The sequence below is a fragment of the Triturus cristatus genome, chromosome 12 (assembly GCF_964204655.1).
Source record: "Triturus cristatus chromosome 12, aTriCri1.1, whole genome shotgun sequence".
Classification (NCBI taxonomy): Eukaryota; Metazoa; Chordata; class Amphibia; order Caudata; family Salamandridae; genus Triturus; species Triturus cristatus.
In genome coordinates, this window is record NC_140595.1 from 27,655,178 (window position 1) to 27,679,182 (window position 24,005).

The 24,005-nt window shown below is 45.6% G+C and overlaps 1 protein-coding gene across 3 annotated transcripts in view; it reads left to right on the plus strand.

Annotated features, from left to right (window-relative positions):
• LOC146772279 (uncharacterized) overlaps positions 1-23,773 on the plus strand; it is a 78,314-nt gene extending 54,541 nt beyond the window's left edge. For all 3 annotated transcript variants that reach the window (XM_085639651.1, XM_085639652.1, XM_085639653.1), the window contains 4 exons: positions 7,890-8,004; positions 10,424-11,016; positions 14,253-14,330; positions 21,544-23,773. In XM_085639651.1, coding sequence (XP_085495777.1) covers positions 7,890-8,004; positions 10,424-11,016; positions 14,253-14,330; positions 21,544-22,169 — 1,412 coding nt within the window. In that variant the 3' untranslated portion in view covers positions 22,170-23,773. The remainder of the gene's footprint in view (positions 1-7,889; positions 8,005-10,423; positions 11,017-14,252; positions 14,331-21,543) is intronic.
• Positions 23,774-24,005: the final 232 nt, after the last annotated feature.

Consider the following 24,005-nt stretch of genomic DNA (forward strand, 5'->3'; position numbering starts at 1 on the left):
CTGTCTCTTGCTGTTAGGAATGCCACCAGCCTCAGACTCGCCCACCCGTAACGTCTACAGCCCTCCCACCTCAAGAGTGTTGGCCACTGGTTATGCCAGAAAAACTCCACCATTGGCCCCAGATTTTGTCATTTTTTTCACTAGCAGCCTCAGGCCCTGTATATCAGTTACTCAATTTTAGCACACAAGTCCATGGCTGAGGACCATTTAGAGATGCTGGGGGCTGCAGTTGCGTTCCTGTTTCGAGCGATGTCTCTCCTGGCCAGATTTGTCACAACCCCAACCAGTGAGTTTTCAGCTCGAGAGAGACCCAGATCCTCCAGTATGCCCAGAAGGGTGACCCCCCTTCCCCCCCCCGAGGTGAACTCTATAGGCACCTCCAGGGCGTTTGTCAGAGTTGTTTCATTAGTTCTCCAGTATGATGTTATTGCAGGGCAGGACCACACCATATAAAAGAAATTAATGTTGGGTGAGATGCACCGGGGGCAATTAGGTGTAAGGTAGGTGATGTGTAAGTAGTTTACTTGGATGAGCCTTAGGTGTGGCTAAATGGCTATAATACGAGGAACCACCCAGGCACCTCTCCGATCTGTGTTGTAGAGTGTTCCACTGTACCAATTTTTACTTCAGTCTGTCAAACGTGGTGAGGAGTTGTATACCAGTGCTTTATAAATCTTGGCAAGTCCCCCTTTTTGTAATGGACCCTGGAGGAGCCTGGCCTCAAGGGTATTGAACTCTAGCAGGTTTAAGGTGCCCTCCGGGTAGCAGGCAAGTGCGTGTCTTAGTTGTAGGTATTTGTGGAATTGGGTGGCGGCAAGATAGAATGAGGACTGTAGTCATTCCCTACTACTCTGCTGGGCGGTGAGCTTCTACCTTGATAGGACAGCTCTTCGTGGGCTTTGTTGGCTGCAGGAAAGGCAGAACGGTGCACAAGCGCACCCTTTCCAGATGGATTATCTTGTGCATCAAGATATGTTACTCTTTGGCCGGTAAGAAACCTCCAGAGGGTATAAGGGCTCATTCTACCAGGGCTAAGTCTTCTTCATCTGCCTTGTCTAGAGGTGTTCCTGTGGAGGACATTTGTAGAGCGGCAACTTGGGCCTCCCTCCACACTTTCGCGAATCATTACTGCTTGGATTCCGAGGTGAGGAGGGACGGACACTTGGCTCGTCCGTCCTTCAGGACTTTCTGGTATAGAAGGGTGGACACCCTCTAGTAGGGATTGCTGTGGGAATCTTTTCACAAGGTGAGGAATCCACTGGCAGATGTATCCATCAGAAGAACAAGTTACTTACCTTCGGTAACGCTTTTTCTGGTGGATACAGTATCTGCCTGTGGATTCCTCACTGACCCACCCGCCTCCCCGTTGTCCACCCTTGTATACCTACAATAGTGATTGTTTCCAAATTTATTTATTACTGTCAAAGGAAGTGTGTTATTTCTTTTCCCTTCCTGCTTTGTTCTTCACACTGTGTGTTGGTTTGTATATTATGTACTGTGTATACTGTATATATATTGTTGTCAGTCCGTCCATGTGCCTCGAAGGCACGGAAAAAAGGGCGGAACTGACGTCATCACGCCGACGAGGTCCTCTAATGGATCCAGTGACGTCAGCAGAGCCACGTACGGATCTGTGCTTCTGTGACGTCGTCCTAGTCGGCGTGGAGAGCTACAAAAGTTTCCGAATGTTGCCGGCGTAGGGGATATTCACAAGGTGAGGAATCCACAGGCAGATAATGTATCCACCAGAAAAAGCGTTACCGAAGGTAAGTAGCTTGTTCTTCAGTTGCCAGATAGTACAAGTGAACAGGGAAGCCATGTAAGTGCATGTACTGGGCACTGGTCATTACAAGTTCCCAAGCTACATGATGGCTTCACTGAAACACATGATGTTTGGTATCAAACACCTTATCTTAATGCATCCCTACTGATGCCAGTAGTAAATGTATTAAAACATGCACCCAGAGGGCACCTTAGAGGTGCCCCCTGAAAACATACCGGCCTCTAATGTACTGGCTGACTGGTGTAGGCCAGCCTGCCACCACAGACTGGGCAGAAACCAAGCCTGCTCCTTCCAGATGTGTTGTTAACTCCTCCTAGCAAGATGGCAAAGTATTCAGCATATCAAGGCAGGAGGCTTCAAAGGCCTCTGCCGCCTTTAATATGTGACCCAAACTTCCCCCAGATAGGGGAAATGCCACCCCCTGCCCAGGACCCATTTAGCACCAGGACAGGTGGGACAATTAGCTAGTCAGGAGGCATGTTCACTATCGGGCTAGTTACGCCCCATAGGTGCGCTACCTGAAGTGAACACGAAAAGTAGAATTCCACCAGGTTATGCCCACTCCCCACAGGATGTGGTCATATAGGGGGTGCAGGCACCCCAAAGGTAAGTATCCCATTAGCTACTACCTTACACTCCCCTTAACCCTTAATTGAGTTTTTCTGTGGCACCCCTGACACCAGGAACTCGGATTCGACAGAGCCAAGAAGAAAAGGACAAAGAAGAGCGAAAACTGAGGACCAGCTGCAGACTTTTTGGCACGAAATCCTGCCTGCACCTGTCTCGACAAACTGACTCTTCCTGTTGCTGTGCATCTTCCAAGAACCCTGATGGACTGCTAGCACTTCGCAAATTGCCAGCGATCTCTCATAGAGTAGATGAGCTACTCTCTGGCAGCCTACCGTCAGCAAACAGCAAGGTCCTGTCCACCTTTTGCCACCTCCCTGGCCTCACCGACGCAGCAGCCGCCCAGGAAAAGGTCACCTTTCTCCAGGAGGTCGAATCTGTCTCCCTAGCAAGTGGGAAGATGGCAGGACCAACCAGAGACGCACAGCACCAGTACCTGGGGTACCGGACCCCTTTCAGCAACCAAAGCCTGTTTGAGTCCAATCCAGACTCAAACGACTCTAAGACCGAGCTGCTGTCGGGGGTCGTCAGCACCAAAGAGACCCACTTCCAGAGTGGCCCAGCTGTCCTGTTTTTGTCTCCTCAACCGGCGAGACCGACAACTGCGGGTGGCTGTGATGCACAAGCCCAGCTGCCCTAACCACTCTGCATCCGAGTGCCCCAGCCCGGTTACCCGAGAACTGACTGTGCTTCCATGCTCCCAGGGCCTCCTGAACCGGGCTCCCCGTTGGGATCTCCCGGACTTGAACCCAGGTCCCCCTCTGGAGCCTGTTTCTAGGTGCCCAACAAACCACCAACACCACCCCCGACCCCCTTGGTGTAGCGTGCAAAGCTACTTACCCGACCAGCACCTCCGCGCCCGGATGCTCCAGGGCAGGTAAGGACTAACTGCTGGTGGTTCTTTGGACCTTGCCCCCCCACCTTAAGTCCTGAAGGGGGCCCCCGGAAACCTCTTGCACGTAACTGTATGCAGTATGTGCCTATTTTCCCATAGGAAAGCATTCCCGCATAAAGATGCATTTTAGTGAGCATTTTGCTTACCCGGGAGAATCAATAATTCTAAAACTACTTACTTGATACCAACGTTTTTGGTGTTGAAATTTATGTAACAATTTTTTTTTCTTTCTAAATACGTCTCATATTTATTCTTGAGTGTGTTTCTCATTTATTGCCTCTGTGAGAACAACACATGCTTAACACTACTCACTGATAAGCCTAAACTGCTCGCCCACACTGCCACAAAAGAGAGCGTTAGTATTAGTGTTATTTTTATAAATTTGTGTTGGATTTCTTTATTGTGTGTGTCTCACTTAATTCCTTTGTGTGTGAGGTAAATGCTTAGCACTACCCCCAGATAAGCCTAACTGCTCGCCCACACTATCACAAAAGAGAGCATTTGGGTTGTCATTTGTGCCTCTGTAAACCAATTGGGGTTTGCCTGGACTCTTTACATAGTGTACCTCGTTTTGGTCCACAATATAAAGAGACAGCTTCCTACACAATCCATGCCAGGCCACCCGAACACCTCATGCACTCTGTTTAGTAAGAGATTTCAAGATGACCTTCATGAGCACCATTGACTATTCTGTATTGTAAACTCTTGGGGCACAGATCTCTCTCCATGTATGAGGATGCCATCTTCAACTGAAAGTTCAGTCGCAATTTTCACAAAGGATTGACCAGAATAGGGATCACTTTTCTCTTTCGGCCAATCATTTATAACAAAAAAGACTTAGGACAGCAACAAATCTTTGGATAACTCTTCCCTCCATTTGTTCTCGCTAATAGCACACATATTATCCAAATCAACTGCAGCAATAAGATAGTTCTCAAAAGCTTCATCTAATGCACTCAAAATAATAGATGGAAACCTACACAGATATCCAGTTCTAACATTCTTGCCTAAATACGAAATGTCAAAATTGTACTGCAACAGTTTAGTGGGAAAACTTGCACTGTGGGGTGTGTGATCTGCTCAAGATTTTCCTGAACCAGTCTGACGCCTGGGAAACATTCTAAAGGATCTGCTGCTAGATAGAGTCTCTACCAGATAAGGCGCTACCGAAGGCGAGTAACGTTTTCATTACAATCCCTCAACCAAGTATCCTGGCCCCAGTAATCACAATGCATTCCTGAACAAATACCACCGATGTTTTAATTCCCTGTTACAGATAACTCAAGCTGACAGGTGCTTTATTCTGTATCCAGCATCCACATCATTGAAAAATAATGGAAAGGGGCTGAACATTTTTTGCTTGCGAGCAGACTCACAAATCCCTTTGAATTTCACACTAACCCAAAGACATAATGAAAAACAAATAACTTCCTTTTTTCCTTGCGTAACCAAACAGCCTAACAACTTTCAATTCAGTTAAACCAGTGTTAAAAAAAAGTAAGAAATACAAGGGGATGGCATCGACTCAACATAGCCCTGTCTCAGGCACCCAGAGAAAAGTCACAATCAAAGTGGACATTTACATTTGTTAAGTTAACAATAGAAAGCTCTAGACCTACAAAGCCAGAAATTCCAGCACCTCAAAAGGCTAAAACAGCCTATCCTTGAAATTCCTATATCCTATTTACTGCTTGCTGGAGTATATCTCCTTCTCGTTCAGGCCACAGACACTTATCAGTGCACCCACCAAATGTTCTTTCTGCTTGCCACCACCATACAGCAATTCATGAACAACAGTGCCAACAGCCCTTCCTTTCAACCACTACAGCCATTCCATTATGTACAACTCACACTTATTAACACCCGATCCACCCTAAAATATAAATGTCATAAAAGAACGCATCCCCAAATCAAATTATATTGCTCAGCCTTACTGTGACCTGCATTAGTAACAATTCTATCATTTTTCTCGATGCCCTCCTTTCCAAGGTGTAGGAAAGCGGATTATGGGGTTTGGTTGGGAGACCTCACCATGTAATAATGTCACAATCTCTGGCAAGTCCATTTAGGTTCTTTAATAAAACCTTTAGATCATTCCTGTGTAGCTGAGGCACAGAACAGCCAGGCTTAATCCAAGGAAGAAGTGAAAAGAACCTTTAAGTACCAAAACAATAAGTAAGAAATACGACTCAATAAAACTCTGACACCAATTTATAAAAATAGAGTTTATTTTTATCTACAGACGGACACCAAAACAACAACAATCAATTGTGTAGTTCTATCTTTAGAATGTAAAAAATAATAAGTAGCTTAGCGGTTTTGAGCCAATGGGCTAGAATGGCTACTAAAATGGTCTTAAACGGGCCACAACGAGTTGGGAGTCAGTCAACGCAACCACTCAGGTCCAGGGAGACAGTTATCTGTCGGGTTCAGCAGTCTTAGGGTCCTCATTGTATTTTTATTCTTTATCACGGTCCAGTAAAGAAGCGGCCCTGAGGAGGATGCTGAAGAGGTGCAGTCTTCCTGGGGCCACCCATAGGTCCCCGAACGTCAGCGGTCGTCTCCCGCCTCGGATTTTATCTTCCATGATGCACCAGTGGAGTCCAGTGCAGGTCTAGCCGCAGCTGGTCTCCTGGTTACAGCAGTTACTTGCAGGTAACTAAATCTTTCTTGTGAGGGACCAGGGTTCACTCCGACTTCAGCCATGAGTTGCATGGCCTAAGGGGCACCTCATGTGGTTCAAGTCTTGGTCTCCCAGGGTGCACTTTAGCGTATAGAGGAGGGCCAGCGTTCCTGGGTCGCTGGGCTCTCAGGTTACAGGATTCCTTAGCTGTTGTGGTCCTGAGGCTTAACAGAAGGTTAGCCATCTAGCGCCTGGAATCACTTCTTCTGTTCTGGCACAAATGGAGCTCTGTTCTGCAAGTTGCCACCCCTGGTCCTATCTTCTTTGCAAGCCCCTCTAGTTTAGCAGGCTCGAGCCAGTCTAGTCTTTGATGCATTCCCTCTTTCCTGGGTCCATGGAGCAGCAGTGCAATCCTCCTTCTGTCTTCTTTCCAGTCCAGCAGTGATCCGAGGACTATGTGCAAGGGGTGACCCTTTTATGCCATCTTTGTGTTTGTGGTAAGTTTCAGCCTATAGGGCAACAGTTCCTATGGGGCAAGCCTTTTCACTTTACATCACTTCCTGGAGATTTGACCAAAACATTTCTCAAGAGTGCCCTCCACTGCTTGCATTCAAGATGCCTCAGTATTCTTCCCCTGGGTGGTGCTCCTGGCACACTCCTAAAGTGTACCCAGCATAATGAGCCACTCTTCTTGTAAAACGGGATCTTCAATTGGCTTCCTGTCTACTGATACACAGGAGCGGACAGTCTAAGGTGTGATCTGCATTTGCTTTACTGAGGCGGTAGCCTCTTTGAAACAGGGCCATCTGCAGCCACCACCCTGTAGTCATTCTGCTGGAGGAGGTGACTCCTCTTCCCACCAACAGTACTGTTTGTTGCCTGTTCCTTTGAGTGTGCCACACTTCCGAGCAGGAGGGCAGCCTGTTGTCTTGGGGTACAACTGCTGTGGATTGCCAGAAAGGGCTACCAGAGGTTTGGGCAACAAAGCGACGGCTTTCTAAACGCACCTTTGCCCTAAAAATGTATTTCAAATCAGACTTCAGCAATAAGTCGGGTTGAATGCAACAATTCATTTGATACCTTGAAGTACCATATTCACTGGTCCCATATGGACATTAGCACTTCACTTGTGGGCTAGTGGACCTCCATGCTAGGTAATGGGCCTACCGGCTTAGCTACAATAAACTATGCTTACGGGTTTATGCTGTCAAGACATAAAAGAGATAATTTCGGCATCCTTTCCTACAGGCTTTTAAGGCCTTCTTTAGGGGTGACGTATAGATATTAAAAAGGAAGGTTTGGACATTGCAAATGGGGTTATTTTGCCATGACTAGTAGAAGCTGGCCTACAAGGATGCAGTGGCAGACCTAGAGCCATGTTTTCACTTTTTCATAACAGTGGTGGCACAAAAGTGGTGCGTTCCACTGGTGACATTCAACTAGCCCTGAAGCACCATATACTAGTGTCTAATACGTAAGAAAAGCACGCCAATCCGGGATTAGCCAATTGCACATACACTTTTGAAGGGTCAGCGGATGTACTAGGCCTGGACATCAGGGCCCAGTGTACTACAGAGTTGAAAAAACGGCAGCATCAGCCCAAATGTTGGGGGTGATCATACAGAAAGGAGACTCTTTCCCACACGGGCTACAGATATCCTTCAAATATGAGATACGCTGCTGGAGCCTGCTGACATGCACAGTCATTCCTGATACAACATGTCCATGTTTTACTGAATTAATGTGGGAATTATTTTGTTTTACACAGCAGGTTGTACAAGGAGGTACAATTTTGGTAATTAAAAGCACTCGGTCATTTGATTATGCCGTTGATAGTTTTGTATTTTCTTACATGCAATTGCTTCCGTTGTGTTTTGGAGAAAAGTAATAGACACATGTAGCATAGTTTATCTGCTTTAACAAAAAGAAATGTTAATTGATTTATTTTTCATTCTTCGCAGTTGATGACGACACAAAAGAAACTGCAGAAAATCTGGCTCGGTTCCTTGTTGAAGATGGCAATGATATTGAAGGGGACTTTGATTTAACCGTGATTTCCAAAAACCCAGAGTTCTGGTGAGCATTCTTGGCCATCTTGTCCGCTCATACATTAGTGAGATGGATCGGTCCTTTTTATCCTTCAGCCTTGCATTAAGTGGCCCTGGAAAGTGTTGGATCATTTCCTGGTGTGGAGATGAAACTGTATTGCCCAAAAGCTGGAGCCAGAAAGCAAGAGGGGAAATGTTATTGGCTGATTTTAAACAAATTGGTGGCATAACAATTATGAGACGCTAGAACAGGCTTGTAGAAGCATGAGGAAGTTTAAGTTTAACCGTGCCTCAGTCATAGAGTACTTGTGCGTGTTGTCAACACCCAGAAGCGCCTGCATCTCCTCAGATGCTACTTGTTTTGTTCCAATTGAAAGAAGATTTTTGTTTCCTGTTATGTGGTCCTGAAGTGAGTTTATACAAATAGCTTTTCATTTGTCATTCTCATCGATGTTTGCTCCCCAAGCTAAATTTGCTATTTTCACAAAGACATTTTATTATTAATCTCTTTGTGATTTGTTGAGTGTGCATTTATTTTGCTCAACTTCAAAGATGTGACTGTGTGCAATACATAGCTACTTCTGGCTGACCCTAACTAGGCTACCCTTCAGTATTCAGGGCAAAGGTGTCCGGTGTGATCCTGTCCCATCAGCGTTTGGGGGAGAAGGTCGTACCTTTTGATCCTGCCTGGAGCAGAGGGATGACTTGTCCAGTTCCTCAAAAAACGAGACTTTGTGCAGCTGCATTTGAGATGGAAATGGATCTGGGTAAAAGGCTCCGGTCACCTCTGACAGATCAGAATCCCCAGCTCAACTTAATTTAATTTCCCGCACCCTAGTAGAACTACTGCTATGTATTGGAGAAAGTAGCTGTTCCTTCACTCTTATCTTAGAGCCCAACACATGGGATCAAGACAATTCCATGGATACTGCAATGAACTATGAAAGCCAATGCGAGCTCCTCATTCAGGGTGCTGGCGCTTAGATGATATCAAGTCGTCCTGAGGTTTTTGACATAGCCGCCTAACAGGCTGTGGCCAAAACCGTTCTTGAACCACCAGCCAGTTATTTATTAGTTGTTCAAAAACTGACACAATCCAAATCAATATTTCAGGCAACTGGTTACCAGCAGAGGTTTGTTCGTACAGGCTGAGGGACCCCCCCCTCTCCCCCCCCCTCTCTTTTCCAGGCAAGAAGAGTGTCTGTCGGGCTGAACAAAATTGAGTCTGGCAGACGCTCTTCTTGTTCAGGTCAGGCAGCCGGGAGCTGGACATGCGATGAATGCGCATGCTCCCGGCTGCCTGGCCAGGCTGAGGATTTCACAGCCCTCTTGGCGTGACCGCCTCAGCCTGGCAAAAGAGCCTCATTGCCCTCGTGACGAGGGGGAGCGTTATCCATTGCCTTGGACTTGGTCGCTTCAGTTTTAAGCCTTCAAATGTCCAGGGCCGAGTGTCAATCAGTGACACCTCGTCAGAGAGTGGGGTGGGGTCAGCAGTCTCATTGACCCCATCCCACTCTGTGACGAGATTGGGACTGCTGCCTTTTCTCATTGGCTGACCTAAAGTCAATCAGTGAGAGAAGGTAGCTGCCCCAACCCTCCTGGGACCTAAATTTACTATGTTTAATATACTCCATAGAGCATAACTAACTTCCTACGAAATTACAAAGTACATATGTCCCTGCCTCCAGCAATTGCCTCCGATGTTGCTATGCTGAAGCTAATCACTTTTATTGGCTGGCCGCAACAGAACATTTTCAGTTACAACCACCATTATAGGACACGGGGCTCCCTTCCTATGTTGTTTGCTCCACGAACCCACTGGCTCTTTCGGCAAGTGGGGGCCTCACATGTAAGAAAAAACATTAATAAAAGGGACGTTTGCGGTCACAGTTCTATCGCACTTCCCTCCGAGGCAAATAACGCTTAGTATGCTATCAGTTCATGTGAAACTCTGAAAGGGCCAACTCTAAGAGGCATTGATGCACCGTAAGCGACTGTCGCAACAAATTTAAAATATTGATTAGCAGCTTAAAAAGCGCGAAGATGCACTGGAAGGATCTACTAAATAAAGCTGTTATATGAAAAAAAAACTAGGGCTTTCAAGACTGACAGTGGGGAGTGTTCGCGGCCAATGAATCTTGGAAAAATGCCAGGACAATAGAACTATAGGTACAGATAGGTAACCTGTCCAAATGCTTCTGTGCTGTTAAAATCGATATGCTGCTGCTTCTCAGTCCTGAACATTTCTTTTATTTGTAGTTACATCTATTTGTGCATTGCAAAAATCTTCCTTTAATATTGTTTGACTATAATTTCATATCGCTTTCACTTCCTGTAATATTGTTTGACTATAATTTCATATCGCTTTCATAAACCCTGCCCATTGTTAAATGAACAAAGCATATCTTTGTGACACACTAAATGTTTTAATTTTGTTTTCTCCATAGGTTTCTGAATGAGAAATGTAGCTCAGCTTACAAATTTTATCAAATGAAACTCAAAGAATTCCGCCTCGCCCAAAGTCATGACCCAGTGAAATCCAACAATCTTGGAAAAGCTGCCCCTCGCGATTCAGAGGCACAGACATCAAAACTTCAGGATCCCCAAACAGCCGGTTTTAAGCCGCTGATATTTCTAAACGCTGATCCGGACTGCGATCCGAACTATGATCCGGACTCTGATCCAGGCTCTAATCCGGACTCTGATCCTGACTGTTACATTGTTGACCCTCAAGAGCATGCATCCCAACACTCTACGCCTATAAAGCAGGATCCTCAGGACGCCAAGAACGCGAAGCCTGCACTACAGCCTTCTAAGCCTGAAGAATCGGTGCCTCAACGATCGAAGCTTATTGAGCCTGCGCCGACGCCTTCTAAGCCCACGGAGCCTGTGCTACAGCTCTCGAAGGAGCCTGCCAACTCTCAGCTCATGGCCACTGGTTATTCTGAAAAGCCAGAGACGGCAAGAATCCAGCCCTCCCAGTCAGAGGCCTGGAAGCAGACCGGTTATGTGAAGCATCAACACTTTCCAAGCCAAGAAAGTAAGTATTCAAATCAAATGCATAGTCCCTTCCCCTTCAGGCGCGACAGTCAAAGAATTTTAGTTTAAAGATGTTGCTTAGTTAGGCATGGCACATGTATTTAATTCTTTTTTTTTTATTTCTATGTACATTTGTCAGCTCTTGGACGAATGGCAAACGCTGCAAATTGTGCTGCACTTGAAACATGTTGATTTGGGCAGGATTGCCATATTGATAGCAACCGTATCTTTCTACTATCCTTTCACTTATACATACTTCAGAGTTACTTGGGGTCACACTTCTTGCGTTACTGTCCACACACTGTGATTTTATCAACTTTATCTTTACATTTTGTTTCATCAACACTGAAAATCTCTCGAATTTGTCATGAAGAATACTGAACTGTTTCATGTTAAAACTTGTAGTTTTAACAAAACACAAATTGACAAACTTTATAATCACACCAACCTGCCCCCTCCGGCTCACATGACACTTAAAGCCAACTATTGGAGCAAAAGGATTAGAAGATGAGCCCCTAAATATGTGCCATTTCCACCGAAATAAGAAATTCAAACTAATTATTTTTAAAACTTGACAAATATATTTGGTCACTTCCCAGAATAGGTCACAGTAGTCTGTTCTTTATAGCTACTGCAATTTACATTGGTAATGAGGATGAGAGAAGGTAAAGGTGGTAGAATAAGCAAAGTGTATGTGGAGCATAGAGGGAACAAGAGGGTGTGGGGGCTAAATTTATGAGGGTAATTTGTAATGAGGAGTAGCACCAGAAGGGGATGTGAAAGTGAGGAAAAAACAAATGAGAGACTGTTTCACGAGAGTATGATGAGAGAGATGGGGCATGTAATAAGGGAAGGGATAAGGCATGTAAGAGTGACAGGTGAAGAAAGGTCTAACATGTGAAGCACATCAATAATAAAAAAGACATCAGAGAAAACAAGAGGGACAGGAGCATTCCCCTTCAAGCATTTAGTAAGCAAGAGCCCACAAATCTGACCTTACATCATAATGAACTAGATTTGTCAGGTCACAGGCCTGATTAAGAAGGCAGAAATTGGTCTGCACAATGTAGAACCTATTTATCACACCCTTGGGCTGCAACAAAACGTCTAAAGATAATAAGCATTGTTGCCTTCAGCTTGTGTGTTTTACAAGGAATTGCATCAACAGGTTGTAATGGAAATGTAGGAGCCCTGATTGAATTATCCTAGAGTGCTGAAACTTTTCAGACACTCACCCCAAGTCACAGATCTGGGTTAAATCCATAATCGTTCTTCTGCTCACCAAGCCACCCTAGTTTGGACCCAGCCATATGCAAATGAGTCTTGACCCTGCTCCTCATGGGAACAGTCCAGCCCGAAATGCAAGGCCAGGTCCTCCCTGGACCAGAAACAAGCGTTATGTGACCGGTTTCGGGGTTTCACCCCTCATTAGCCCGGCTAGCTTAAATTTAGTGGCAAAGCAAGGGACCCACGTCTGGGCATACCTTGGCCACTAAGGGGCAACATAGAAAACACAATAAGATGATGGACCAAGTGCTGAAACTTTTCAGAAACTCACCTCCCAGTCACAGATCTGGGTTGAATCCATCATCGTCTTCTGCTCACTAAGCCACCCCAGTCCCATGATGCTTGTTTCCAGCCCAGGGAGGACATGACCTGGCAGTTCGGCTGGACTGTTCCCTTGGACAGCAGAGTCCAGACTGATTTGCATATGGCTGGGTTTAAACTGGAATTGCGTGAGGAGAAAATAAACTATGGATTTAGGGACAGATTGTTGTACTGGGGTGAATGTTTGACATTGTTCAACATTCTGTCCATCATAATATGGATTGCCTTTTATGTGAAATCTGTCAAACTTCTTTTTTCTATTACTCTAAAAATGAAACTCTTGTTTTTGATGGTTACTTATACCTACAGATTGTTCATTCGCCTTTCGAATATTCCAGGTGACAGCCTAGATCCAGATTCAAAAACTCTTCCATGGCGGTGGTGGGCGCTGGCATGACCACACTGGATCCATAAATTACAAACCCTGGCATCCTGACTTCTGTTCCTTTTTTTTCGTGCCTACTTGTTGCCGATCCAGAGCTAGCTCTCTTCTTGGAGAGGATTCACGCACGATTTTAGAGACAAAAAAGTGAGCAGGGATGTTTCCCACTAAACGTTCAGTGTTCAAAACTTGTAGAGTTTGTGATGGGATGATGTCCTTCACGCTTGCCCATGACATTTGCTTGTGGTGTCTGGGCACAGAGCATGATACAAGATTGTGTGACTAATGTCTCATTATGCAGCCCAAGGTAATCAAGTGGTGTTAGGCAAAGCTCTTTATGGCCTGGGTCCATGACGACTGTTTGGTTCGGTACCAATCTCGGCCGAGATCCAAATTGCCCATCTCTCCAGCTTCGAAATCTTTAAGGGAAAAGTGCCACAAAAAAAGAGGAAGCAGCAGCATTAGTCTTCCTTTAGAGGTCGGTCCGCACAACACTCAGCACCGTGGGAGTGTCTTAGCTTCGAAGGGCACGGAAAAAATGGGCAGAGAACTAAAGTCAGTACGCCAAGGTGGTCAATATATAGCCGAAGTGAAGTCACTCTGGCATGTCTTCCTGCATCGACATGGAGCTAGTGCCTTCTACTGGCATTAGAGAGCTATGAAACAATGCAGAATCTAGACTGGCACCTCTTGATATGCAGCAAGTGGGAAATCTGCTGGTAAAAAGATTATCCACCAGAAAGATCATTACCGAAGGTAGGTAATTTTTCCAGACAGTTGAAGAATAATATGAACCTTAAGCACCATAGTGGTTGGTACAGTCTCTGTGTACAACACACATGAGTGTGATACTGTAGATCATCTAAGGACTTTTTCCACTGCTAATGTAGGAATGGCACCATTTCACTTACTGGGTGATTGGATGCAGAGTTATGCGAATTAAGTCACAAGTCACTTTGCTTTCCACTAAGTGCTGAGAATTTAGGTTGGGTTTAGGGTTCTTGTTATAGAATTTGTGGTCAGAGCCTGATACATGGTAAGCCTGCCCCCGTTGGGTGCCACGTGCCAGATCAGTGTCCCCTCAGACTGTACAGTTTGAGCAGTTTATTAGTATTTGTCTTTTGTTTGTGTCTCTGGTATGGATCATTCCTCAGGAGGGCTACTGTGCCTTATTTGTTCTGAAATGAAATGGAAGTGCAGTTCATATACCAACCATAAGCTTTTTCTGTCGTCTTTGTTTTTTCCAGGTGGCTGGGGTCAAGGAAAGCCAAAATGGAATCCGAATCAGGCATTGGACTCTGGATACATCCCCAGAACAGATGCCAGTAAGTATAAGCCTAGCTGGGTGAGGGCAGTAACAGAGCAAGAGCCATGGGGTCTCTTCGACTTCTCAAGGACAACCAATACCAGTGGCGATAGGTGCATTGCAAATACAACCACACCCAATATAGTCGCCATCTTCTCAGGAAAAGCAAAAGAAACAGGGTTCACAAGGAATCATTTGTACTTTGAATAACCATTAATTTGTAATACAATATCCACTCAATGTTTTTATCACTCTTCTGTTTGTAGCATATAAAGCTGTAAATCAAATGTTTTGCACACTCCTGCTATTACTGTTGGGCATGGCTGTTGCAGGTTCTTTGTCTTCTAAAGGATCCTTCCCCAAAACCACAATCCACCAGGACAAAGACTCCATCTTAGTTTTTTGTTCCCCACCATTGAGTTCGGATGTGTTTTTCAGAGCTCTGGGAAGGTTGTACTACAAAATACATGTCCTCCGACTCAGATACCAGAATCCCCTTCAATTAATTAAAAAAAAGTCTAGGTACGACGACCCCTTAGGAATCAACGAAGACCAGAGGTTTTTTCCAAAGCCAGGTCTTACAAGAATGATTTGTGGGCAGTGCATGCGTGATGGAGCACACTTCATGAAGATCGGCCATCTCCATTGCACCCAGTGAAACCTATACCCAGGATACTTACTGCATTCACAGCATCCACACCATATTAGGAGCTTCCCTCTGGGATTAGACCCCAAGAGATATTGTGTGGAAAAGGCCTCAACAGGTAGAATCAACAGCTCTTCTGGGCTCCAGACAGGCCTCAAACACAAGACACTGACCCTTGAAATACCTTCATGGTGTGAGGCACCAAAACACTTGATTCAGCATCGACGTCCACTCTAAAGTCAGCTTTGAAAGTTGCCTTGGCCTGTGTCTACATCGAGTAAACCAACACCCTCAGTGTAGCTGCCTGAACAGAGTGATGTCAAGTAGAGAAAAATATACATACATCCTGGCACAGGACAGATAATTTGCATGCCCCACAGCGAGAGACCTGTCCTGAGAACTTTAAATAATTTCCCATAACTAAAACCACTGGCCTAGAGACGCAAGCCCTAAATCTCTAGCACAGTCACCAGCTCATTCGCCTTCACCTCAGCAGTCACAGTCACTGATTCTGTCCATGATCATGAACTGGATCCTCATGGTCCATACTAAAACCCTGTCCCAACGGATGAGGGAGATGACCTCTTGCATGACCACAGCCAAGACCCCCTGGAAGATCCATCGTTCAGACCCTGACCAGTAAAGGCTTCAAGGCCTGAAGACACAACAGCGTATCACGTAGTCATCCAGAGGGTGCAGATCACCATAATGTAAGGAAGGTGACTCTCTGGTGGAAACCCCCTCCAAGAAGGAGAGGTGGGCACAGTTCTTGACCATGCTAAAATGCATGACCAAGTACGCAGTGGCAAATTTTAAGGACCCTGTAAAAGCAAAGTTTGTAACCCCAAAAGTCGACAAGAAATATAAGGTGGTGCTGGAGGATGCCTTGTATGTAGGAGGCCAAGTACCACCGGACTGTGTGATGGTTCAGACTTCCAGAAAGAGGTCCCATGAACATCGCAGTGGGGAGCTCTACCATCCGATAAAGAGAGCCACATAATTGATGCAGCAGGCAAGAGAGTGGCTGTAAAAGCAGCAGCACAGTGGCACATCACAAACTCAATGGTACTACTCTTAAGGAGTGACTGGTACCACAGAGAAGACATGGATAAGCTGGTGAAACATCTGCCAGAGATGTACCACAAGAAGGGGCAAATAATTGGGGCAGGAATGCAAGATAATGTATATTCCCAACATATGATGCTCTTGATGCAGCAAACACTGCGGCACTTGACATTGGCGCGAGAGACCTTCTCTGAATGCATTCATGGCTTAGGGTCACAGGCTTCTGCCCAAAAGTAAAGCAACATCTTGTCCTATTTAATGGAGAGTAGACTCAATGTTAGAAACACCAAGAAGGACAGGGAGACAGATAAGATTGTGGGGCATTTCCAATGCCAACTGGCAGGCGTGGTTTTCAGAGCCAGCAGGCGAGAAGAGAGGCCAGAGTGCTGCACTAGAGGATCACCATAGCTTCTAGCAGCAACAGTTCCTTCAAGAGAAACAGACTTTGTAGACATACGGCCACAGCACAAGTAGAGGAAGGGCCACCTCTACATCCAAGCAGTGACATGGTCATTCTTCACCTGATCACATAACACATGTTGAGGGAAGAATAAGGTTATACCTTCCACAGTGAGGGGGATGGGGTTTGGGGCCATGAGAATGACCTCAGACAAGTGGGCCCTATCTACCATCCAGGATAAATTCTGCTTTGAATTCCAAACCACAAGACCATACATAACAACTCTCTGCCAAACAATCAGCTAAGAACATCAAAGGATGCTGCAGGAGGAGGTGCAAGTACTTCTCAACAATGGTGCACTAGAAGTTGTTCCACCGCACCATAGAGGGCAAGGAGTATATTGGCTGTACTTCTTCATTCCCAAGAAGGATGAAACACTAAGGCCAATACTAGACCGTAGGCTACTCACCCATTAATCAGTGTCAGAGCACTTCAAGATGATCACCTTGCAGAACATAATTCTGCTGCCTTGGAAAGATCATATGGCGACCTTCGATTTCCGGGACACCTACTTCCATATGCCCGTACATCCTGCGCATCACTGCTATCTCAGATTTGTGGTAAGTAGGCAACGCTAACAGGTCAAAGTACTGCACCTAAGGGTATTTATCAGATGTTTAGCAGTGGTTGCAGTGCATCTGCAGCGTTCTCATCTTTCCATATCAGAATGACTGAAGAACACTCAACAGGTGGTGTTGCTGCTGCTACACAAATTGGGAGATGAGAGCAATGGCATTTTAAAGGCTGCTTCCCTTTGCCAGATGTTGCGTCTTCTGATGATGAGAATGACTGCATTCGTAGAAGGTCTCTAGTGCCGAAGTCAATTCCCTCCCCTCCCCATCCCCACTTTTTGAATGGCTTTTGATGCAACTTTGACTGTAGAGTACTGGGTCCCTGATGTCCAGGTTCCCAGTATCAGTGTTCCTTCCCAAAAACATGTCCACAATTAGTACTTCTTCCCCCCTGTACGTGGTACCCTAGGTACCTAGGGCCTAGATGCTGAAAAGGGGCCCCTGGGGCTCCTCACTAGGACCATGCCACTGCAGCTGGCATGCCCCTGTGAGGTGACACAGTTACCAAGTCGACATGGCACACTGCAATGATGTTAGGGTTGTCGTGCTTGTCCAGGTGGAAGTTTAGGTCTCCAAGTAGGATGTAGTGTGTGGGGGTGATGGGGGGTGATGAGATAGGTGATGGTATTGGTGAATGGTGCTCGGGGACCGGCGCAGCCTATAGATGAGTGTTCCATGGAGAGCCGTTTGAGGGTTGGACTGGATCTGGAAGTGAAGGTGCTCCATGAGGCTCATAGTGTCGTCCGGGCTGGTGGTCGTCATGGTGCTTTTGTGGACGATGGTGATGCCTCCTCCTAGGCGGATGGGGGGTCCTTCCACAGGATCTTGTATCCATCTGGAATGGCAGTGGTGATGTCGAGCGCGGAGTTGGCATTGGTCCAAGTTTGTGTGAGAAAGGCGACGTCTGGCCCATAGGAGTTGAGGAGGGCTCTGTTGAGGAGGTCCCAGATTTCTATTGCATGCTTGTGTATCGAGCGCACGTGGAGAAGGATGTAGTGGAGTGGTTTGTGAGCTGTGGAGTTCGGAAGGCCGGGGGCTGCTGCTGGTGGACGGAGTTGGGTGAAGGTCCAGCGGCAGTGTAGACAGGAGAGCAGGCCTTGTGTGTTGCTTGGAGTCGAAAGCTGGCAGTTGTTGCTGCGTCCGGGGTTGAGAGTGTGGAGGGTGCTGGAGTTGTATTAGAGCGAGTCGGAGGACCAGGGTCCCTGGCATGGGTAGTAGACGGGCTTGCCTATGGAGTGGCAGTTGCACGGCTGCACAGTGGCCACCATAAAGTCCGGATCGGGGGAGGGCGGGTCAGCTGGGAGGCGGGAAGGACACACTGGGGGGGGGGGGGGGCAGCAGCGGAGGGGAAATACGGCTCAGGAAAAAGAAGAAAAGAAATGAGAAGAAAAATAGAAAGAGAAAAAGAGGCAAGAGAGACAGAGCAGCAAAAGATCAGAGTGTTCTCTTACTGGACCACCAGGAATGAGATGCAGACAGGAGCCTACACCCTGCAACGGAGCTCAAACCTCCTCCCCCAGGATGGGCCAGTGCTCGAAGGGGAAGCTTCGTAGGCCTGCTTCCTGTGTAAAGAGATACCAGCTTCTGCTGTTAACAGTAGATGGCAGCCCCTGGGTTACCCCCCACCACCACTTTTGTTGAGAAAACATAGAAAAGCTAGGAGGTGTGCCCACCTTGGCTAACTTTACTCCTGGTGGAGGAAGAAAAGTTAAGTACACTTTCCAGTCCCCTCCCATCTTGAAGATGAGGAGACTCCTCCAATCAGGGTTAGGTCTATACCCCCTCTCACAGGAGGGTGGCACAATACTCCCCTAAATCTCCCCCTAAATTTAGTATTTAGGAGGCTCCCCCAGACCTAGAAACCAGATCTGCAACGACCTAAGAAGAAAGAGGACGACCCTGCAGAGAAGACTGAAGACGATGACTACCTTGGCCCCAGACCTGCCAGCCTGTCTCCTGCAAACCTGTGACCAGTCTTGCAGACAGCAACCTCTGAGAACCCTGGGAAGACTCCTGCCTTCGAAAAATACTCCAATCTCCTGTGGACAGGGAGCTATCCAAGAAGAAACAAGTCCCAAGGACTCCGGATCCAAGTGGATCCGCTTCTCCTGCCCACTCTGCACCCGACGCCCATGGCCTGAGTAGCCCTCCTGGCCCTTGAAGTCACCCCAGCGATCCGGATTCCGAATCCATTGCTCCTGACCTCCACGACTGTGCCTGCAGTGTGAACCTGAAGGGTCCCCCTCCCCCCACTGCGACGGGCCCTGTTTCAAGAAATGTGACGTCTAAAGGCACCCCTGGGCTTTGAGGAGCTTGACCAGCGGCGCTCCTGTGGCTCCCTGCATCCCAACTTACCTGTGCTGTCGCTGGTGTTTTTCCTGCACCTTCCGACGCCTGCAGCCTTTTCCCAAAAGAAGATCCTCCATTGAACAGCGTTGGGCTTGCTCTAACCCCAATTCTTGGCCCCACTTTCATTAAGCCCTATTGTGTGGATGTTCTGGCATCTCAACAAACTAATGTAGGACAGAGAGTGCTACGTACTCTCTTTCAAACAACTGCAACACCAACAGGATAGCCACCACTTTTGAAGAGGGACTGCTTTACAGTCTATGCAGGATGTGTATCTACTGCCACACATGCCTTGAATGGAATATGTTACTTAACCTGTAAGCATCTGTTTGTGGCATTTAGTGCTGTAAACTCACATGCGCCCACTCTCCTCCCCAGACACCTATGGTTGTTGCAGTTCTTATCTATACTTACATATGCATGGACATCTCTTCACTAATACTTATACTCCATTCTCACACTCCTGCGGGAAAACAATCTAACAATGGAGTTGATGCCCATGCTCACTATTATCAGGAGGAGGAGTTACCTTACCTCTTGACTTGAAAGACTTCTTCGAAGAACAACAACTTGCACACATCTGGTCCTAACACCAGATGGCAGGAGTAAGCAAAGCATGTGAATCTACAGCACTACATGCCAAGAACAAATGTTTACAGGGTAAGTAACATAATCGTTTCTGATTTCCTTCCATTTGTTCAAAAGCATTCCATGTTATAGGCCGAGCCTTTTTGTGAGAGAGATTTCACAGATGTGTCTCGTGATGTACTCTTCGATCCTCCCAGGCCCACCTCCTGCTAATTTCAGGGATCAGACAAGTTCGAAAATATGGTCGTGCATTCTCTTACCGCACAGCCAAGGTCTGAAATCTGCTTCCTAATGGAGGGTTAGTCTCACCATCTGCATATCAGTAAAAACTTAAATATGACTCCACATCTTGTTTTGTAAAAAAAACACGGCCTTGGATATCAGCCTGTCCTAAGTTTGTGCTTGCGGTCTCCCTACTGATATTCCTTTAGCACTGGGATTCCCTTCAAGGCTGCAGTGCAATTTAATATACTTTAGTGTGCTTTGTGAAATAGCCAGATTGTGTTCACCACAAGATGTGTGTCTTTTGGCAAATACACAAAGATGGCAAATGTTTATGCTGTTTAACATGCTAAATGTGTCCCTAGTTGTCCGTCCGTCCGTCCGTCCATCCGTCTCCCCTTTCTGTTCAGAGCAGACTCATGCAGCCTTTTACAGATGGTGAAATTGTGAGCTGCTGCATGAAGCACAGCAACTTTTTATTTGCCTCTTGTCTACAGCATTCCCTCTTGGCCCGGTTGTTGTGCTTTTCATTAGTTATTACTCCGGATGCCATAGGGATTTCAGAAGTCCGAAATCCTGGTTTCACAAGTTGCACAGCTCATGCAGGTGTCATGTTCTATTTCTGATTGTGCAGTGCTGCGTCACACCCATCTTATGGAAGTATGTTTTGTAAATTATAGTGCAGCATGTGGTTTTTCAATTTATTTTAATGCCGCCATCTCTTAGATATTGGTAATAATTTTCTTTTTTTCAGCTTTCTCTTAAAGCATTCTCCTGGTATGCAGGTGTTTTAGCCCGTTGCAATGAAATATAATTCTTGTGCATATCTGTTATATTTTTTGCCCAAAATCTGTTGACGGTGTATGTTTGTTTTTCTGATTTTGTTTTCTTTATAACCAAAAATGACTGTTCGTAAACATAAATAAGTGTTTGTTGCCATATAATGGTCCCATAACAGAAATCCATGCGTTTTTAATGTATGCCTACTTTTAGTGGATTTTTTCTAACTAAAAAAGTGGATATTTGCAATCATATGCACAGCAGCAGTTAGTTACCTAGTACTTTCATATTTTAAAACATGCATGTATTTGTGGCCATGCATATGTTGCATGTTCCCAAAAGCCTGCTTTAGCAATTCAATAACTGTTTTTTTCTTTTTCCATTGAAATAAACAAATTAACAACTCTGTTCACGTCAAATGCATCAGTAATTCCAAAAGTTTTGCAGAAATAATTATTCCACTTGATAAAAGAATGCTCTCCAATGTACTGTTAGTAAACCTCACACTAGCCAAATGATCACATACTGTTTTTTCTTTTATCCCCTAAAGACTCCTTCCCAGCACCAAACCGAATACAGGGTTCGCATGGTTCTGCCAGATTGAAGGAGGGCGACACCGTCCTTACATGCTGGATTGTTGGTGATTCCTGGATCTATTGGGCACAACGATACGCTATACGGAATTATTTTGCAGAAAACCTTAGCATGACAGTGAAGTGGCTTGGCTTTAGAGACATGAAGTGGGGAGACGTACGCCCTACACTTTCCAAATATCATGAACAAAGTGAGCACCCTGGTGTAATTGTTTTGCATGTGGGTGCCGCAGATCTTGGCTACCTTCCTGCTTCCCATATTTCCTATGTGGTCAAAAAAGACCTGGATGTTTTGCGAGAAATGTTTCCGGCCACACGTTTTGTCTTTTCACGAATTGCTCAACGCAAAAGATGGTTATTTTCCACAGTGGATAACCCCAAAATAGAACTTGCTCGGCGTAATGTCAATCGAGCTGTTTCGGCTTATTTTTCTGAATATCACTTTTTGTGTGTGGATCACGACAAAAACATTCTACATAACTTGTCACATTTGTATCGCAAGGATGGAATCCATTTGACTGATGAAGGGACTGAACGATTTCTTGGAAATATTCTGAAGGTACTTAAGCGATTTCTTGTTTAAGTTTCTCACTATTGTATGAAGAGCAAACAGTTGTTTTCAAGGAAAATCTTTCACCTGGTATAGACGCCTACCCTGCTACAAATTGTCAAGTCTTGGAATTGGACTAGGTGCTCTAAAGAGAACAGTAAAAAGAGAAGTATGGTACTAAACGCAAAAGGAAAGGTGAGACAAACTTTCACTGGTCAAGTGACATAACCTTGCTGTGGCTGATCATAGCCCGACACCAGCCACCGCTGCTTAATGCAGTGGAAGAGATCTGTATGTAACACAAGTCAACATCGCACTGAAAAACAAGGCTTGTGAGTTTTACAGGCTCTCTAAATTTGCTTAGGCAAGGTTCCAGCCGCTGTGATGTCCGTCTGTGGTGGATGGTCTGAACAAGACACTCGGAGGTAAAAGGCTGCATGACCCACTTCCTCCCAGTAGACATTCTGGTTGGATTGGCACTAGCCCTGTGACTTAGGATCTCCCTGACCAGTTTGCGCTGGATGATCATAATGGAAGGATTGCATGTGCTGCAATACGGTAGTAGTCCCACAGTTTGCAATTCTTGTTGATGCCCCCCCCATACACCATAGCGTTTCCATCAGCTCACACTCACTCTCTGTTCATGTATATTCGCTGGCTCGAAGTAGCCCCACACCAATGTGACTAGTGGGCCTCATTTACACTGACACGCTAGATGGTCTAGTGCAGCCGCGCTCTCTATCGTGCACCGAGAAATGGGGAATTGTAGGGTCAATCAGTAATTACAGGTAGATCCACCCAGTAATACCTTTCCACAGTTGCCAATACCCCTCCAAAGGTTTAAGCTATTTGACAAGCTAAAAGCTCGGAGGGTAGACAAGACAGTTTGGTGCTGCTTCTGCAGACCTTATAAGTCTAGTTCCCAGGCCCATCAGAATGAATGTGCTGGTGCTCGCAAAGGCATTGATGGGTAAAACAAATTACAAATGTTGAGTGGAGGCACCTCTCAGCAAATTGTGAGAAGCAGATGTACTTATGGGTGAGTATGCTTCCTATGCTCCAGTCCCTTTAAATAAAGGGGCACTGACCAGGCTTCGTTTAAGCAGTCGCGCTTGTAGGAAAGTGGTTATGATCACCACGCTTTGGCAGGAAAGCAAATGGCATAAGTTAACCTCAAACATTTTTTGTGTGAAGTACAAATAGGAGAGTGATCTTTAAACATGCTCTTGCTTGCCATGTGAGGGGAATAAAGCCCTGTTTGCCTTGAGTAAATTTCAATATTTGCATACCAAGTTTTATTTTCTAAGTGATTTCCTGTGAACTAGAAATGCAAACCAATCTCAAATTTCAGTAATGAAAACCAATCTCAAAATTGATTTTCAGCCTTTTGAAAGTGATCCTTTATATGTACAGTAAAAACGATGCAGATGATTGTATTTGTTTTTTTTGTTGTTAATGTGAATATATTTTATTAAGTCTGTTTGGATACATAAGAGAATATAGTGCTCAAAACATGTAAAACAGCTAACTTCATAACCTAAAGGCATGATGTTCGTGGGCATTTAACACGTTTATGTTCACTGACATTTATAAACTTAGCCATGATAAACTTAGCAATTAAAGAGCTAACAACTAAACATTGATTTGTTTTTGCCTTATTGATGGTCCTTGGAAGGGCTGGGGGCTCTGATGTGAAAGGATGTTTTCAGCGAGAGACTTGAAAAGATATGATTTGATGCCATCGGTCATTTGAAGGGAGCAACAAATGATGAGTGGCAGTGGTCTTCTGGGATACCACAGCACTTTGAGACAAAACCCTTCTCTGCACACTTTACAGCTGAGGAAGGACTCAACGCCTATACTGTTGCC